This window comes from Meles meles, chromosome Y, assembly GCF_922984935.1.
Source record: "Meles meles chromosome Y, mMelMel3.1 paternal haplotype, whole genome shotgun sequence".
In the NCBI taxonomy this organism is placed as follows: domain Eukaryota; kingdom Metazoa; phylum Chordata; class Mammalia; order Carnivora; family Mustelidae; genus Meles; species Meles meles.
Genome location: NC_060088.1, coordinates 6103655 through 6122902, shown reverse-complemented (window position 1 = coordinate 6122902; position 19248 = coordinate 6103655). Strand labels below are relative to the sequence as shown.

The 19248-nt window shown below is 46.5% G+C and overlaps 1 protein-coding gene across 1 annotated transcript; it reads left to right on the top strand.

The window, feature by feature from the left end:
• Positions 1-426: 426 nt before the first annotated feature.
• LOC123935921 (serine/arginine repetitive matrix protein 1-like) lies at positions 427-19140 on the top strand. The gene is made up of 4 exons (XM_045996769.1): positions 427-485; positions 17853-18479; positions 18749-18886; positions 18939-19140. Exons 1-4 carry the CDS (start codon positions 469-471, stop codon positions 19138-19140), a joined length of 984 nt encoding a protein of 327 aa, XP_045852725.1. The 5' UTR covers positions 427-468.
• Positions 19141-19248: the final 108 nt, after the last annotated feature.

Here is a 19248-nt window from a genome sequence, read left to right as displayed (position 1 = left end):
TCTGTCCGACATGACGATGGAAGGAAGCTCTCTGGTATCTAGCAGATTCAACCCATGCTGCTGTCTGAGTCAGGGGGTAAACTCAGGGTATTTCTACGGCGGAGTACTGCACGGCAACGAACACGAATGATCTGCCCTAGAAATATACTGCATTTCCCCCCTTGCATTGTGTTTGGGGTTTGTGGGGTTTCCAGTTTCAGGGCGCTTTGCATAACGTTGCCATGAATATCGAAGTGCTTGTCTTTTGGTGAAAAGATGTCCACGTTGGGTATGTCTTTACCCAGGAGTGGGAGTGCTCTGGTTGAGTAGGTCCCTAGGCAGTTTTAGGCTTGGTCGTGTCAGGTCACCCTCCTGCCAGCAGGGGACGGGGTTCCAGCTGCTCGCCAGCCTGGCCCTGGACCGTTTGGTCGCGTGCAGTCCGGGCGGCCTGCAGAAAGCCGGAGAAGAGCTCATCGCCGTAGACGCGGAATGGCCAGCAGGCAACGGTCAGATCTGTCCCGGGGGAAGTGAGCAAGGAGGTCTCTATGTAATGGGAGGAAGGCTGGGACGGGGGCTGCCTGCTGCTTGCCCTACAGGTCACTGAGTTTGGACTTGCTCCGCAGACAGAAGGAAACAGTGAGAGAGAGCCACTGTGCCCGTTGGGCATCTCCCTCAGGCCGTCTCACTCTCTGAGGCTTTCTTGCATTCTGGCTAGACCTCCCTTGTGAACTGACAATGATCTCTGTCCTAGGCAGCCTTTGGCTTCCCTTTGCTGCCCCGTTTCACCCCGAAGGGGCTAGTGGTGGTCTCTCTCGTAGAATGGACCGAGCCCTCTTTCTCTTTTGGGACAGGAACTTCGGCTGTAGGACTTGGGCGGGCTTTCTTCTTTGCTCTTTCTTCTCTCATGTCTCGTGTGCGGAGCCGATCGTAAGAAACTCCAGAAAATAGTGGAACAGTAGGGTTCCCGAGCACTTTTTAAAAATAGCTTGAGTTTTTTCGAGTTTCGAGTTTCTTGCTGTCCTTGGCAAGCCGTCAGGCTGTTCAGCCTGTCTTAACCTAAGTTCCCCGGTAGCCTGATTGCCCATGTTCCAAGACTTTGTGGGAAATAGTTCTGGTGCTATGTGGCTTGATACCATAGCTTCTCGCCACATGTGACTATTTAAATTTAAACTAATCAAAGTTGGGGCGCCTGGGTGGCTCAGACGGTGAAGCGTCTGCCTTCGGCTCAGGTCATGATCCCAGGGTCCTGGGATTGAGTTCCACATCAGGCTCCCTGCTCAGCGGGGAGCCTGCTTCTCTCTCCCCTCCCTGCTCATGCTCTCTTGCTATCTGTCACTATCTCTGTCTCTCTCTCAAATAAATAAGTAAAATCTTTAAAAAAAATTTTTTAAACCCATGAAAGGCACTGTAATAAAAAATAATTATTATTTTAAATGAAATTTAAAAACTCAGTTCTCAGTCCTGCTAGCTAGCCACGTTTCCAGTGCTCAGCAACCACGCATGGCTAGGGGCTCCTGTGTTAGATAGCACAGGACATTTCCCTCCTTGCAGAAAGATCTAGCAGGCAGCAGTGGTTGAGATGATAAAATGCCGAAGAAAGGAGCGAGGACTGAATTAAAAATGTGCACGGGATGTCGCCTTCCGTCTTAGCGGTTACTATAAAAATGTCTGGTCTTTGATCTAAGTTGCGTTGCTGTTAGCACCATGATTTCTTTCTTGGACTTCTTTTTTCAGTCGTGTCTGATCGATGTTTCCTGCATTTTGTTCCTCTCGCACATTATTATTAAATTTTTTTTTCCTGGCTGTGAAGTAAGATCTGGGTGATTGGACATTTCCCACAGAATCAAAAGCCGTTGCTACTTAGTGCTACGTGTTGATTGACTGTTCGCGTGTGAACAAATAACTAAGTTGCCCACACAAATGTTGTCGGCGGCTGGTGCTTCCAGCCCCGCTCTGCAGCTGGGTGTGGGATGAGGTCAGCGGCAGGCGCGGCCGCTCCCGTCTGAGGGCCTGCTGCCCGAAACCTCCAGTCGGTCTGGAAAGGAAGTGAAAGAACTCATGGAGCATCGAACAAGACACTTTTGATTAGGAAAATATTCTTATTTCTACGTGCCCTGGGGATTTTTGGATGTCGTTGGAAAACAGTCATATATCCTGTTCTTCAAAGTATTTCCTTTATCAGAATAAAACACACTTCAAACAGAGAGCTTGGATCAATTAAAAAAAAAAAAAGATAACTCTAGCAGAATGCCCTCTTCCTTCTTAGATATAGGATGTATTCATTCCTTTCTGGTTCAAGATAAAACGAGAAAAATGTTCCACCGGCAGATTCGTTGTATCACGTGTGCTCTGGATATTTATGCATTCACAAATATTTATGGAGTATGGCTGCTTACTGGACACTCAGTTTGGTCCTGGGGATGCACTGGTGACCAAAACTGGTCTGTCTCCTCTTCGTGTGGGACTCATTGTCTATAAGGGGAGGCCGATGTCTCAAGAATATAGGAACTGGGGTGCCTGGGGGGCTCAGTCGTTCAGCATCTGCCTTCAGCTCAGGTCATGAACCCAGGGTCCTGGGATCGAGCCCCATATCAGGCTCCCTGCTCAGTGGGAAGCCTGCCTTTCCTTCTCCCATTCCCTCTGCTTGTGTTCCCTCTCTCACTGTCTCTCTCTCTCTCTCTGTGTGTGTCAGATAAATAAATAAAATCTTAAAGAAAAGGGGCACCTGGGGGCGCCTGAGTGGCTCAGTGGGTTAAGCCTCTGCTTTCAGCTCAGGTCATGATCCCAGGGTCCTGGGATGGAGCCCCTCATCGGGAACCTGCTTCCTCCTCTCTCTTTGCCTGCCTCTCTCCTTACGTGTGATCTCTCTCTATCAAATAAATAAATAAAATCTTAAAATATTAAAAAAAAAGAATATAGAAACTCTTATAAAAGGCATAGAAAAAGGAGACATAATTGGCAAAGATTGAAGAGACAGGACAATGTACCTTGAGTGAGCCAAAATATCTTGATTTTGTACAAAAAGTCATGGAAAAAGTAGTGGTGTGAAGTAAAAGGACGCAGGCTTCAGGGTCAAGACCTCTGGGTGTGTCTCCTGGTGTATGCAGTTGTCCATGGCTATGGAACAAATCACTCCCTACTAGCTTAAAACAAGTGCTTATTATCTCATAGTTTTGGGGGATAGGAATTTGGGAGCCACTTAGCTGGGTGGTTCTGACTGAAGGTGTCTCTTGAGATTGTGGTGAAGATTTCAGCCCTGGCTGAAGTCATCCAAGGCCTTCATTGAGGCTGGACGGTGGCTCACTCCCATGGCTTTTGGTAGAAGGCGAACTTTTTTTCTGCATTTTGGCAGAAAGCCTCTTCCTCCCCAAGTGGACTCATTTAACAGGCTGCTGGAGTATCTTCACAACATGGCAGTTGCCTTCCCTCAGAGTAAGTCATCCAAGAGAGAGCAAGATGGACGCCGTCTTGCCTTCTATGACTTTGTCTTGAAAATCACATATGTTCATTTCACACTTAGTCTATTTGTTGGAAGCAAAATCACACACTCTGGGGACGGGAAGCTGGGCTCCACCTTTTGAAGGGAGAAATACCAAAAAAATTTGTGGACACATTTTAACGCCATTGCACGCACCCTGGCTCTTCTCTAGCTGTGGGATTGTGGGAAAGGTTCCATACTTCCCTCTGAGTTTTAGTTTTCTCGTATGAGAAATGAGTTGAATGATACCCATGTCGCAAGGCTGTTGAGAGCATTAAGTGAAACCATAAGTGAAGAAACCTTTGCTAAGTCTAAAGAGTTAGGTAGAGGTTAGTCATTTAGGAAAAGAGCAGAGAGTCATGGAAACCCACGCTTACAAATTCCCATTGATTCACTTTAAGAAATTCGTTGAGCTGTGAAAGGTTTCCAGGATGATTCAGGAAGGATCTGGGCTGTGAAACTTGTCTTCACTTCTTCATTTCCTTCTCCTTCTGTTAGAATTCCAGTTTGATAGGTGTGGGACCCTCTCGATATTGCTTTGCTTAAACTAATTTTTAACTCCTTGCTTCCTTGTTCGGGTAAATTCCCTGCTGCAAACTTCTAACTGCAATTTCTCTTCTTGGCTGGGTTCCGCTGAGAGCAGTTTCTGTCTTTGAATTTCAATGCCTTTTTTTTGGACTTTTTTTTTTTTAATCCCAAGATGTCTAATTTAATTTTCCCATCCACCTGATATTTTTCTTTACCCCCAACACGTGCTTCCATTCATCGGTGCTGCGGGTGGCTGCACACTCCGAGCTCACCAACGGAGAGAGACCCACACCGACACGTGAAGGGATGGGAAGGAAAGCAGCTGGGGAGAAACGGAGGGATGACTCCTGCTTGTAGAGATCAGCAACATTACATGCATCCAACATGCTGTTGAGCTGTTGCGGTGCTATTTTTAGCCTCTTGTCTTCCTATTTGTCTTTAATATGGATGCCAGTCACGAGTTGGGATGCTCTGAGTCCCAGCGGGAACGAGTTGTTTTCTTTAGAATCTGCGTTCCGTGTGCCCGTGCCTTTTTGCTGTGGTTAGTGTGTCGGGGCCCCGGTGCGCGGAGATAGCGGCGTCGGTGATGACGGCGTCGGTGTGTGCTTCCCCTTCCATCTGCCTCCGCCTTCCCGTCCCTCCTTCCACCCATCGGCTGCAAGTCAGCAAGAGGGCTCGTGTGCCTGTCGTCGATCTCCAAACGCGGGCCATTTTTACCTCGGCTTTTGCCACGATTACTCTCATGTCCCCTCTCTCTTTCCTAAGGTCCTTGTCAAGAAGGGTGAGGAGAGTCTGCAGAATGGTAATAGGTCGCAACAGAAACCTTCTAACACAACCTTCTTGGCTCCTTCAGTCCATCTCCATGAAGCCCCGACTCTGGTCTCCGTAACTGACTCCTGTACCACCTGCTATCAGCTGGAAGAAAATGAGGCATATCTTTTACTTTTCCAGAACGCCCTGTTAAGTGGTTTTGAAGTTACTGGACTTCCCAGTGGCTGCTGGAACGGATTAGGACTCTGTGATGGCAGCTGTGGCGATGGCGCTTTGGCTGTGGACACGGCCATCAGGGATATGGCAGGCTCCGCCGCACACCTGGTCTCGTGGACGTAGGTACCTTTCTGGTTGTTCGGTACGTCTTTGACTTGGAGTCAGGAGCCCGGGATCTAGTACGGCTTTGCCATTGTCTACCAGTGCGACCACCTGCATGGGCTGGGCAGCGCGGCCGCTCAGCGTGATTCCTGGCTTAGGTTGCGCTTGCTGAGTGATTCCACAAAGACACCAACACAATAAAGGTAGGACCTTGCTTAGGTGTCTTGATCTCGCTCAGACTCCCTCATCCATACAGCAGAATGATGGTCTGGTAACTCCTCAGCAATCACGTTAACTCCTGACATTCATTAGAATTCCTTTCCCTGTGAGTTTTTATAAATCTTTCTAGTAATGAATGGCTGGGTCCCTAGCATAAAAAAAATGAATTTATTATTGACTCTTCCACAACCATAGGAGTTTCCAGCAGACTGATTGCCATAAGCAAAGCAAGCTTCCTTTTCCAAGGTACAAATTGCTAAGTTTTCCCTAGTTATGTATTTGCTACCAGTTTCCATGACTGATTGATATTTTAGGAATTGATTGGCCACTGCGTGTCTTTTGTCTGAAAACCGGTTAAGACCGTGGACAGTGGAATACATAATATTGCACGGTATGGGACTCAGAGCACTAAGCCTGTCCTGATGATGCTTGACTGGACACCAGTCCATCGGTCCAAACCTGTGACTACACACATTTCCTTAAAAGGCGCTCTGCTTTGAAAATCTCTTGCAGTAGTCGAATTAGACAAGCACGTGGGGTTTCAATTACAGTCTTCTAAGTCAAGGAAACCCCTTTTGTTGTACTTCTTTGCATATTAATCACATACAGTGGTGTCCCTGCCATCTCTGTGACGTTTCTGGAAGGTCCGAGGGACTCTGTGTACCGTAGAGAACACCTGTGCAGGGAATTCCCACGTTTCTTGTGAATTCCACTCTGTTCTACCGCATAGAATAGATGATAAAACAGCTTCTTATAAAGCCCCTGAGAACGGATGCCTTTGAGGGCTGGTTTTATTCACGAGAATGAACATGGCTGTAAAGCAGTGTTTAAGGCTATCGCCTCTGGTCTCAGACGTCACGGTTTTGATCCCTGTCCTGCCTCAGACTCCCTGTATGGCTGGGGCAGCCTTTCTTTACTCTCTCTCAGGCTCAGTTATCTCATTGTGAAAGGTGGGACGACCCACACGGTTACTGGGGAGTTAATGAGTAATACTAACGGAGCAGTTGAATGCTCAGATCAGCAGCCGTCAGAGAAAGCGTTCAGTAGGGGCTCCTGGGCGGAACCTTTGGTTAAGCGTCCAACTCTTTGTTTCGACTCAGGTCATGATTTCAGGGTCATGAGATCGAGCCCCATGCTGGGCTCAGCACAGAGTCTGCTTGGGATTCTCTCTCCTTCTCCCGCTCATGCTCTCTCTCTCTCTCAAATAAATAATCTTTTTAAAAAAAGTGCTCAGTAAACGTAAGAAAAAGGACAAACAAAAAGCCAAGTTGTGCCACTTCTTTTCCCGTGATGTAAAGAATAAAATCTGGAAAAACAAGAAAACAGGATAGCTACTGACTAAATTTTCTTCCTCCCCACCCCCCACAAAGATATTTCCTTATAAAATTAGAGAGTAGACTTGGGAATGAGAACGTGATAGCTGTGGGTAGAGAAATGTCTGGCTGAAGAAAGGGCTATTAAATAGACATTTCATATTTTGGGTAGTTACCCAGAATACAGAAGGCAGTTTTCCATGCTTGGGAAACTCCCTACTACAGTGGGAGAACCTTCTTAATTTTTGTTTTAAATTTTATTGTGCGTAACAGGCTGTGTTCCCTTTAGACGCCATCTGAATATTGGATTTGCCCATATAATTTCATGAACTGAGTTATTTGCCTATCTGTGAATTCTCATATATTTGATTCCATGAATATAATTTGATACTTTTGGCTAAAATGTATAAGAATTTCATCTTGGCATAGACTTAGCAAGATTGGAAACATGTAGCAAGGTATAGGAAGTCTGGTTGGTAGGACTCTGTAAAGAGAGAAATCATTTTTTTCTTAAATATGTTTGTTTGTTGGCATATTCAGTATAGTCTTAAATTCGTAATGTGCCTTTTAATATTCAGTCCGTTACATGCACAGAGTAAAGAGAAAACATGAGTTTAACCCTTCTCCAATGCAAATATTTGGTAGGACATTTGAAGTTTTATCTCAATATTTTCTCTTGAACTCAATTAAGTTATCAAGCAGTCATTTGCAGAAAAAAATTAAATCATACTCAATGTAGTCTCAGTTTGATTAATATTTTTTATCAATTAGATTATATAAAAATATAATTTTGTAACTCACATGGGTTGCTGGCAAGTGATGTAGACATTCATGGAAAATTCTGGAGAGCCATAAAGCCCATCTCTACTCCCTTTATCAGAGCATAATCAGAAAAAGGAACTTTGCAGGAAGAGGTATAGTGGTTCTCAGAAGTAAATATTTAATTGATGTGCAAAATATCCATATTTGGTTCTTGATACTTTTAAGACTAACAGTAAAAAACACATTTTATCTGATCTGCTGGAAGGGTTGACACCTTGAAACAATTGTTTCTGGTTGGAGTTGAGTCCTTTTCTGGGGAATCTGTGCTCCTTATGTATATACATATGTATATTCAAATTAGTATGGCTTTGAATGTAACAAATTACCCCCAGAATGTAGCGGGCTTAAAACAAGGGTATTAATTTCTCTTCTCTTGGGTTTCTGTGGCTCGGGAATTTGGGAGTGGCTTAGCCGAGTGGTGTGGCTCTGGGTCTCTCAGGAGTCTGCTGTCAGTTCTTGACAGGGGTTGCCGTCATCTGAAGGCTTAACTGGGGCTGGGATCCGCTATTAAGGCAGATCCCTCACTTGCCTGACACCTTAATCCCTTCCTGCCTGGCCTCTTCACATGGTGCGTAAGGATTCTCCCAGCATGGCGGATAATATTTCACAGAGTGGGTGATGCAAAAGCCCAAAGGGGAAGCTTAGAGATCATACACTATCATTTGCACTGTATTCTCTTGGTGTAGGCCCGGTCCTGGTTCAGCACAGGAGCGGACTATGCAAGGGTATGAATTCCAGTTGGTGAGAATCACTGGGGGCCGTTTTAGAGGCTGGCTACCATGGTGCATATACTTATATGTTTTAACCAACGTTTGAGGATGTGTTTACCACAACACCAGGATTGGACATGATCTACTTAAACATAAGACAAAAATGAAGCAAGGTTCAAAGAGATGAGTTCAAATACAACAAATCTGTCAACCATGGATGTGGTCTGCTTTTGAACAAAAGATCAATTTTAAAGATACTTCCTTCTTTAATGGATAAAGATTTAAAAGCTCTCATGTATGCAGTCATTCTTTTTTTTTTTTTAAGATTTTGTTTATTTATTTGATAGAGAGAGAGAGAGAGCACAAGTAGGCAGAGAGGCAGGCAGAGAGAGAGAGGGGGAAGCAGGCTCCCTGCTGAGCAGAGAGCCCAATGCGGGGCTTGATCCCAGGACCCTGAGATCATGACCTGAGCAGAAGGCAGAGGCTTTAACCCACTGAGCCACCCAGGCGCCCCGTATGCAGTCATTCTTAAGCTTGGAATTGTTCTTTTTCTCCTTGACTTGGCTGGAAGTTATGCAGACGTAAGGACCTTAACACCTATAATGGTAATTCAAGGTCACAGGTCATTAGAAACAGAGTACATTTGTATGTGCTCTGGTTCAATAATGAATGGGTTCACATGGAGAAGAGTCTGGGAAATTTAGGATTTACAAGCGAGTTAGAGGATGCTATCTGATTTCATAAACTCTCTCCACCATTGGGAGCCTTGAAAAGGAGTATGTTGAGGTCTTTAAATATGGCAGAAAACCCCACAATGCCTGCTCTGGGGTATTAGGAGATGCACCTGATACAACCTCATGAGAAGCGGCTCCCCAGTTTTGAGATGGCTCTACCCCATGAAGCTTGGCCTCATGTCTTGTTAAAGTCATCCTTGGAACAGAGCCCTGCATTCCTTGTGTAGCAGAACAGAGGAACAGACCGGAGAAAGAGGCAATTGGAGACAAAGATTCAGACAGGGAAAGTAATTTCCAGATTCAGGGGTCCACAGTGTCTTCGATTGAGGCCACTCATAGCTGTTTTATGTCACCAATTTTCATCCAGGCATTACTGCCTTTGCAAAATGGAGTGACAATGTATCTTTACAGGTTTTCTGTTTCCTTGTTTTTTTTTGTTTTTTTTTTTTTCTTTTTCTTCATTGAAATTGGCTTTCCTGAACACCCAAAATGGAATGGTGGGGCTACTGTCCACCTCTCAGGATTTGTTGTGAAGAAACAAAATGGAACAAAATGAAACAAAATACACCACTACCCACCTAAACTCCCTGCTCAGCAGGGAGTCTGCTTCTCCCTTTGACCCTTCCCCCTCTCATGCTCTCTCTCTCAAATAAATAAAATCTTTAAAAAAAAAAAAAAAGAAAAGAAACTGCAAGGAGATATAGGGGCTATGATAAAGTTGGACAATTCTTGGAAAGGATTTAATAATAATTTGTCTTTAATTATTACCCCAAAATAAGATATGCAAGTGAGGTAATATATATTTTTAATTGGATTTTTTTTTTTTTTTGTGGGGGGAAGGCATTCTTGTCCAGGCTCCATTTGCTAAAGGCTTATTTTTATCTGGGTTCTTCCTTTTCTAAAACTGTCGGAAAGAATTATTTTCTCAGGACATCAGATTCTTGGCTCGAGCTATAACCAGACAGGCTGCAGAATTTTTTTTTTCAAGTATCTTTTTCTTCTTGTTTCTCATCTTTTATTTCTCAAAATACATGTGCTTTTTATAGATATGGGAGCAATTTTCAGATTGGGCGCTCTGAAAATAGTTTGAATTAGAATATATTAGGAGAAAAATCATAATTTACCCACAGGAACACATCATGTTTTATTTTATTAAAAGCAGGACACAGAGGCCGCAGACAGGGAAAAAAATGAGGTGGAGGTTTTTTTCTCTCAGCTATTATTTAAGCCATCGTTTTGTTTATAGGAATAGTTATTAATGTGAAATGGACACATTAATTAAAAATAAATTTAAGCACAAGTTACTTTTCTGCTTTGCTTTGTTTATATTTCTCCTCAAATATCCTCCTGGGGATTGAAGAAGTCCAAAGGGTCGTATCTTGCAAGGGTATCCTTTTCCAACTACGGACTTAACCCTGTAAGATTCCAAAGAACTTTGCTCCCTGGATCCATGTCTCCTGTCTGCTCCCATCGACTCTCTTCTGTTCACGCCCTTTATCCTTCTACTCATGATCACAGTGTTGCTTGAACTCTTCATGTCCAATTTAGTTTCCATATTACATGAGATTGTTACTTTTCATCTAGTAATAGGCTGATTGCGTCCTATCTGTCCCAAAGTTTGTGAATCGTTTCCATTGCTCTTGGCTGAAGTCCAAAGCCCTCTAGCTCCAAAACCAGGCGCCATGAAACATGCAAATCCCACATGATCCAGTAATCGCCCATGTGGGCTTTTGTCCCAGACAGATGAAATTTATGTCTGCACATAGATCCATATATGAATATTCATGGACGCTTTACTTGTAATAACTCCAGAGTGGAAAGAAGCAACGTCTGGTGTCCTTCTCCAGGCGAATGGTTAAGCCAACTGTGATCCATCCATATGATGGAATAGTACAAGAAATTAGAAGGAACAGACTATTGATACAGCAACATGGATGTCCAAGGAGGTGTGCTGAGTGGAAAGAGTCAATCAGTTATTAGTTGGAGGCTGTTCCCAAGGCAGAATAGTTTCTTGGTGTTTATAGCTTGTTGCTCTTAAAAGCCCAATAGAATACTGTCACCATAGAAGTCCCCAAGCCCGTCAGTTGCTGGGTGTTGGCAGTTGGAAGACCGCGTTGGAGACGTGAAAATGTATGTGCCAAGGGGATATGCATAAGCACGGAAAGAGCTTACTACTGAAAATGAAATTAAGGAAATCTCCAGAAAGTAGGGAAAAAAGACGAGGAAATGGAGAACAGAAAGGATAAGAAAATGAGAAAGGCTGCTCCAGGATGTCCAATATATAAACATTAGGAGCTCCAGAAAGAGGAAAAACAAAACAAAACGAAACAGGAAACAGAAGTAATAAATCATAATTTTTTTTAAAGTCCAAAAAATGGATTTTCATTTCTGTAGGAGCATGGCAGCAGCTTCGTTCTGAATTGTCTCCTAGAAAACTTAGGTAGCTCCAAGGAAGACAACAGCGACCTACAAGACACATTTTCAGTGAATGTGGGAAATGGAGAAAACCTGCAGACTCAAAATTGTGAGCACATTTTCCCAGGCAGAGACGGCAGGAAGCGTGTATGGAAGGTCACTGCGATTGTATGTAATCCCAGTTTAAACACAGTGTGCCTGGGAGTCATCCCCACGGAGGTGCTCCTTCAAGTCGCAGGAAGAACCAGCTTCCATCAGTGGTGTTACAGCATGTTTGCAGATCACCGGGGCTCTCGTTATCCAGGCCAGGACCTGAGGCTCTGCACTTCCAGCAGGCCTAGGGGGTGCTGATGCTGTCTGTCGGCGGACCCTTGGATTAATGCAGAGTTTGAGCAGGGCTCTCAGTCCTGGTTGCACCTTCTCATCCTCTGGAGTGCTTTAAAAAGGCCTGCTGCCCAGGCCTCATCCCAGAGAAGTCCAGCACATCTCTGGGGACCCAGGCATCAGTGACCAACTCGGGCTCTAAAGGCAGAATCCGAGAATTAGGTGTCAAATTAGATGTGCTACGGGTCACAAAGGTACCCTAAAAAGGGAAGCAGACCAGGTGAAGTGGAGGGGAGCTGGCCGTCCCCCAGGCAGTGGCCGTGTGGAAATGTGTGCCCCGTTGCTAGCAAATGCTCTGGTTATGCAAGAGAGCCAGGCATTTGGGTGCAATGCTGGTGGGAGAATGATGCATTTTTTTTTTTTAAGAGGGTTTATTTATTTAGAGCACGAGCTGGGGGAAGGGCAGAGGGAAAGAGAATGTCAAACAGACTCTCTCTGGGCTGAGCACAGAGCCAGGCATGGGCTCGATTCCACAACCCTGAGATCATGACTTGAGCCGAAACCAAGAGTTATGCACTCAACGGACTGGGTCATCTAAGTACCCCCAAAACAAGGCATTTTTATGCAGTGCCACCCAATCCGGATTTTTCTGTGATACCTGAGCTGGACACCACTGGGCAGACTGGAAAAACCTGCTGGCTCGCTTGGTAGCAACTACTGATCAAGATGAGAGCTCGGAAGTGTGCAGGAGGCGTTTTGTCATCCCAATGATGGAGGCTTGGAAAGTGCAGTGGGCAGGGTCCAGGAATGCCAAACACCGGCAGTGCTGGGGCAGCTCTGTCCCATCAAGAAGGGTGAGGACTTGTCCTGACGAAGTGACAAGTGCCCCACCAGAAAAAAGAGGCATGTTATGACTTGGGGAAGACAGTGTGAAAAACCAACTGAAAAAAAACCAAAAAACGAGCCCTAACTGACTAGATAATCCAGAAGGTTTCTCTACCTTATTTCCTAGGATACGATTGTGTGTTTCTGTCTATATCTATCCATCTATCTCTCTGTCTATCATCTATCTGTTTATCTTCTCTCTGGTATCTATCTACATACCCAGAAAACTTATTTTTCTGGTAGACAAGGATTTGAGGCAATGGCAAAATATGAATGGTCAAAGTGTATTATCAAAAAAAATTTATTTTAGTTTGACATGGACTATATTACACATTCTAAAGTTCTATGTTCAGATTAAGCCATAAAAGACTCCCCCAAGCATCTTTACCAGGCAAGCAGTTGTGTACTTCTATGATAATATCTTTTATCCATTTATTAATCTGTATAACAGGTGCCTTAGTACATTCCTTTGGGGATTATCAGCATTGTGGCCCATAAATCACCCCAACTTTCTACTTTTACTTTTCATTCATATCATTCTCTACTCTTGTTAAAGTTTCCAAAAAATGCCCAACGAAATACAAAGAAAAGAATTATTTTTCCCCACCTGCTTCAGTAGGCTGCATGTCAAGTGCGGTTTTATGGACGTGTCCCGCAAAGATCTAAGTTTATATTACACAGAAGGAATACCGGAGAAATATTGCGATGAAAAGGCATCATGCTGGACAGTGACCACGTGCATCGAGGAAGAAAAATGAAGTAGGGCTGAATTGTCAGTTTGAGGCTCTGCGATGGGAGACTCGGAATGCTGTTGGTCGTTCATTCCTGGAATGGAATGCATATCAGCACCACAGCCATTCACGTTTGACGTAAGTCTTTACGCGCTCACGGTTTTGTGACCAGCGAAATAAAGAAGAATCTCTAATGTGGCATGGGTAAGAGCTGTCCTTGGTCACCATCTGCAGTCATCTTGTCATGCCCATCTTGGCTGTCCAGTAGCTAAGCAAGGACCCAGTGGGGCGGGTTCAGCAGTTGGAGCAGACCCGGCTCACAGCCGGGTATGTCAGTCGGCGAGGGCCGCTGCACAGAGCACCCTGCACTGGGTGGGTTAGACAACAGAACCCGATTATCTCACAGTCCTGGAGGCTGGAAGTCTGAGATCAAGGTGTTGGCAGGGCCAGGCTCTCTCTAACGCTCTAGGGAAGACTCTGTTCTCATCCTCCCTTAATTAGTTACATCTGAAAGGGACCTAGTTCCAAACAGTCACATTCTCGGGTCCTGGGGGTTAGGATTTCAACATATGAAATTCTGGGGAAATGCAATCCAACCCGTAACAGAGACATGCAATATACATGTATTGAGTGAATGAAGAAGGGAGATGGGGAAAGGGCTGGTCTGGGCCCCATTCTCCTTCCAAGTGGTCGGGACACTGTGTGTGTCTGATGACAGCCGTCCCAGGAGTCAGTATTCTGTAAAACACAGGCGTCAGTGATGGTAACTTGATTCTTTATCGACACAAGAGCATGATTCCTTGAGTGACACGAATGGTGACGGTACATAGACGGCCAGTGGCTTAATAACAGATACAGTATCAGTGTATAAAGGATTTTAGGAAGACTATCCAGTTATGGCTGGAGAGTGGCTTTGGATGTGACCTGTTGGTTCCTGAGCCGAACCTGCAAATTTGGACGCTGGGCACAGTGCTGCGCAAGGTCTGAAAACACGTCAAAGCCCGAGTTTGGGACATTGCCACCGTCCCTACCTATGCTCTCTGCTTCGCGTCCCCTAGACTTTCCTCTCATTTGGCTTCTAGCCTCGCTCTGAGTATCTGTTCTCATTTGATCTCTTTTGTCTTCTTCCATTAAGACTTGCAGCTTACATGGATCACAGGACTTAGCTCACTGCAGAATTCTTAGACGTTTTGCATGTAATTTCTCTACAGTTCTATCTTTCACAGAGAGGAACTTTCTGTTGTGTTTATAGAAACTTTGACACCTGTGTACCTACCATTCGCTGCTTTGATTCCTCATTGCTATGGCACAGATCTGTACGATGCTGGAAGTTCTGGAGTTGCAGAAAAAAGAAGCGCCATGAGGAGAAGGAGTCATGTCTGATTTTTTTTCTTCTTTCTTTTCCAGCTGTATTCTCAGTTCCTAAACAGCACCTGGCTGGTATTTGTTTTCTTACTGAGATTCCTTTCCTGCTGGGAACCTAAGTGCCAGTCGCTTCAGCCTTCAGCACAATGATTGAAAATAAGTAATGTGGACATTGTGGGAGGCATTTTATGTGCCTCTATACTTTAGGCTGTGGGCTGCAAGCTGCTGGGAAAATTCTCTCCATTATTTAAAACAATCTTCCCATATACTGCTTTCTGCATCTGTAAATAACCCCCCTCACTTTCTTTTCTTTTCTTTTTTTAAGATTTTATTCATTTATTTGACAGACAGAGATCACCAGTAGGTAGAGAGGCAGGCAGAGAGAGGAGAAGGGGAAGCAGGCTCCCTGCTGAGCAGAGAGCCCGATGTGGGGCTCAATCCCAGGACCCTGAGATCATGACCTGAGCCGAAGGCAGAGGCTTACCCCGCTGAGCCACCCAGGCGCCCCTAAACCCCCTCACTTTCAAGTCCCCCATGTGTGTACTGAGAGCTGGCTTCACATTCAGGTAGGGTTTTCTTTAAAACACTTCAAATATGGGCTCTTCCCATGCGAAACTTATACTAAAAAATTAGCAAGTTATCCAAAGTCACCTGGGCAGGGAGTGGCAGAAACAGGACTCAAACCAGGCTTTCAGTATTCCAAGTTCAGTGTTCTCCCCAGGAAAATAGTCAAGAGACTGTTTTTCTTAAGACACAAAAGAGGGAAAGAGGAAATGCATAACTTTTATTACAGTTCATGCATCTAAAACTGGGAGCAATCACTGCCCCCCCCTTCGGTGGGGAAAACTGAACTCCAAAGCCACCTCCCTCCCATTTCCAGTAATGGGAAAAGAGCGCCTGGACAGAGTTCTATTAGAACACGTCTAGTAGTAATAGAATGCCGGCCTCAATGCCAGCCGTAGTGGTAATTTTAAATATTCTAGCAGTATTATTAAAAGAGGTAATGTGATAAAAACCAGATGAAACGAATTTTAATAATATATGTAACTGGGGCGCCTGGGTGGCTCAGTGGGTTAAAGCCTCTGCCTTCGGTTCGGGTCATGATCTCAGGGTCCTGGGATCGAGCCCTGCATCGGGCTCTCTGCTCCGCAGGGACCTGCTTCCTCCCCTCTCTCTGCTTGCCTCTCTGCCTACTTGTGATCTGTCTGCCAAATGAATAATAATAATAAAAAATATATATATATATATGTAACTGATCCAATATATCAAAAAATCATAGCATTTCAGCCCATAATAAATAAATAAGTTACTAAGGTATTTTGCATTCTTTTTTTCAGTCCAAATCTTCCAAATCCTGCATGGATTTTACACTGATTGCACCTCTCAATTCAGGCTAGCGATGTTTCAAGTACTCAGTCGCTGCGTGTGGCCAGTGGCTGCCCTCTTGGACAGTACAGCTCCAGGACAGCGCTGAAGCCCTCATTTTCCTCTCAGCAAATGCACACTGTCTCCCTGAATTACATGCTATTGGTATTCCTGAAATAATAATCATAAAGAGCTGGTGCTTATTTTGAATTATTGTAGGTGGAAGAAGGCAGGAGTAGCAACCAGCTGGGAGGTGTATTTCATTCGTGGAAGATGTTTTAAATTATAAGTCTTGTCCAAGTAATGCAAATTAGTAATGAAAACTACATTATAAATTTCACAGTGAGGCATAACATTGAACATATTTGTGTCCTGAAGATAAAGGTGACTAATACACTTTTGACGTAATGCTTCCAGGGTTTCTGATTCTCATTCTTTGAGTTATTTTCAATTGTGGTAAAATTCCATTAAAACTCCTTCCCTTCTCCCTGCCCCCCCCCCAAGGAGTAGCACATGGGCCCTTATAACATCATGGTAGGGAAGCTGCCCTCCTTCTCCCACTTAAATCTGTTCAAATGCTACTTTCCTAAAGTATCATCTGTTCAAATGCAGTCTTTCCTAAAATATGATCAACAGAACAATTCTGTGGGATGTGGTTAATGATTCTGCAGGGGAAAAGAGTTTCTGTGTCCAGATGAGTTTGGGCAATACTGGGCTAATCATATCAGTTATGGTGGGATTTGGCTACATGTGACAAAACTGACTCACAGTTTTAACCAAGCAGGAATTAATTTCTTCTCACATTACAAAAGGTCCAGACACAGTCTAAGGCTGCTGCAGTGACTTCACACTGTCCCCAGCATCTCAGACTTTCTTCTTCCTCTTCTTTCTTGAGCTTGTCCTTTTAATCGTCATGCTCATTGTCTCCTACTTGCAAGATGGCATCCCCAAATGTGTGTGTTTTAGGCTCAGAGAAGAAAGGAGGAATGGAGTGAAGGAGGGACGGAGGAATGAATGGAAAGGGGTTAGGAAGGATGGAGGGAAAGAGGGATGGCAGGAGGAAAGATTTTCCCCACAGTCTCCAGGAGTCTCCTACTTAGGTTTCATTAGCTGGAATGATATCCCAAGGCTATCTGCAGCTTCTGGAGAAATGGATGTTTTAATAGAGCGCATTGTGGTGGTAAATTAAATCAGTCTTCTCTTGGGGCGCCTGGGTGGCTCAGTGGGTTAAAGCCTCTGCCTTCGGCTCAGGTCATGATCCCAGGGTCCTGGGATTGAGCCCCGCATCGGGCTCTCTGTTTCGTGGGGAGCCTGCTTCCTCCTCTCTCTCTGCGTGCCTCTCTGCCTAGTTGTGATTTCTCTCTGTCAAATAAATATTTTAAAAAAAAATCAGTCTTCTCTTCCTAAGAATGAAGGAGATGGAATCTGGAATGTTCAGTATGTGCACATATGGAGTCCAAAGTTTTCTTAGAGCCTTTTTTTTTTTTTTTTTAGCATTTTGCTTTGTGCATGTCAAATGGTGGAAATATTAGTCTCCTTTCCCCCCCATGAAATCTTCATTTTTCCCCCTCCATGATGGAACTTAAGAACGATCGTTGTGGAAATTATGCTTTGGGGAGGTTGTATTGATGTGTCATTGTGAGAAAGCCACATGTCCTAAAACAGAGAGGAATGAGGGGTCTGTGGACGACCCTGGTACGTGGCGAACCGTGATGTCGCCTTTGCCCTTTTTCTCTCTTGTCCGCCTCCCTTGTAGCTGAGGTTGGTCTTCCCTCCCTTTGGGCAATTACCATGCATGGACATGTTCTAGGCGCTTCCAAGGGGGAATTTCTGCTTTCTCGATGAAAGGGATAGAGGATGTGCGTCCTAACTTCTTCCTTCTCCCTCGAACACAGATACCATGCCTTAAGTGACACCGACCGTTTGGCCCAGACCAGTGCACGCCCCCGGGAATTCCAGAACCAACGTCCCTTCAGTGAACGGCAGCCTGGTGGGGACCCGAGAAACAGCAAGTCTCCATCGGCCCAGGTGGCAAGCCTCGCGCTCCAGGTGCGGTCAGGAACCAGCAGGCGGTGGTGGCTGGGCCCCGCCCACCTTGACTCCCGGCAGTCTCAGCGGCAGGGCGGGCCCGCCTCATCTCCCAGCAGCCTCAGCGCCCCCGGTTGCCTCCCTGCTCGCTTACGGCGTGCGCCTCAGACGGCGACGGTGCGCTTGGGGCTTGACCGTCGACCTCAGCTCTCACGGCCGCCCCGCCGCCAGGGGGAACCGCGTCCCCCGATGCCCCTGGACGCCCCTGCAGGGATACTGGCGCCGAAGGAGAGGCCTCCGGGTGGCCGCAACCCTCCACCGCGGCGCTGTCCCCCGAGGGGCCGACGGCTGCCGCCTCCCAGGACGCGCCGCCACCTTCCAGACAGCGTCGGACGCAGGAGGCTGCGGACGCACCGCGTGGAAGACACGCGCAGAATCGGGCGCTTCTGGGCCGCACCGCCCGCCGGCGAGCCGCCACCCTGGGCGCGAGGACGGTGAGCAGCGGCGCCTGAGGGCGGGCTGCGCGTCCGCTCCGGTGCGGGGGCTGCCGGGTGCACCCGGCTCCGAAGCCGGCACGCGCGGGCTCGCCTTCCCGGTTCAAAACCCGCCTGCAGCGCTCCCCGGGGCCGAAGGCGTGCGTCCTCGCGGGGACGGGCTGTGCGCTGTGCTCCGGGGTCCCCGCGTCGCAGCCCACGTTCCGGGGAAGGCTCGCGGCTGCGCGCAACGCCTGGACGCCCGCTGGGCCCTCTGGCGCCCTGGGCAGCCCCGAGACCGGCCCTGAAGCCCGTTCCATTGTCGCGCGGCTGCCGGGAAGGTGGCCCCGGCACCCGGTGGCCGGGAAGGCGCTGCTGCTGGGCTCCAGCGCGTCTCTGGCCGGCCACGTCGGGCTGGCGCAGACCTCGTCCGCATCGGGTGGCTTCCGATGTGCCCGACCGTCGTTGTCTCCCGTGCAGCCCTCGTTGGGTGCAGCTTCGGGAGCTCACATGCGCGCTGGAGGCCGTCCTGGTTCACCACGAGCCGGTTTCTGAGCCCGACCCTCGGGCGCGACGCTACGTTTTCCATCAAGGTTCCCGCACGACCGCGGGCTTCTGGCCCTTCTCTTGCTGTTTCCTGGGAAACCGTGGGACGGTCACCCTCCAAGACGGCGCCCTGTAATTCCTCCGTCTTGACAGCCGCCTCCTGGGCAGCTTTCTCCGTGTGGCTGAGCACTGACCACTACAGTGTGACGACGGGTACCCCATGATGGAAACCGTGGCATCTGGT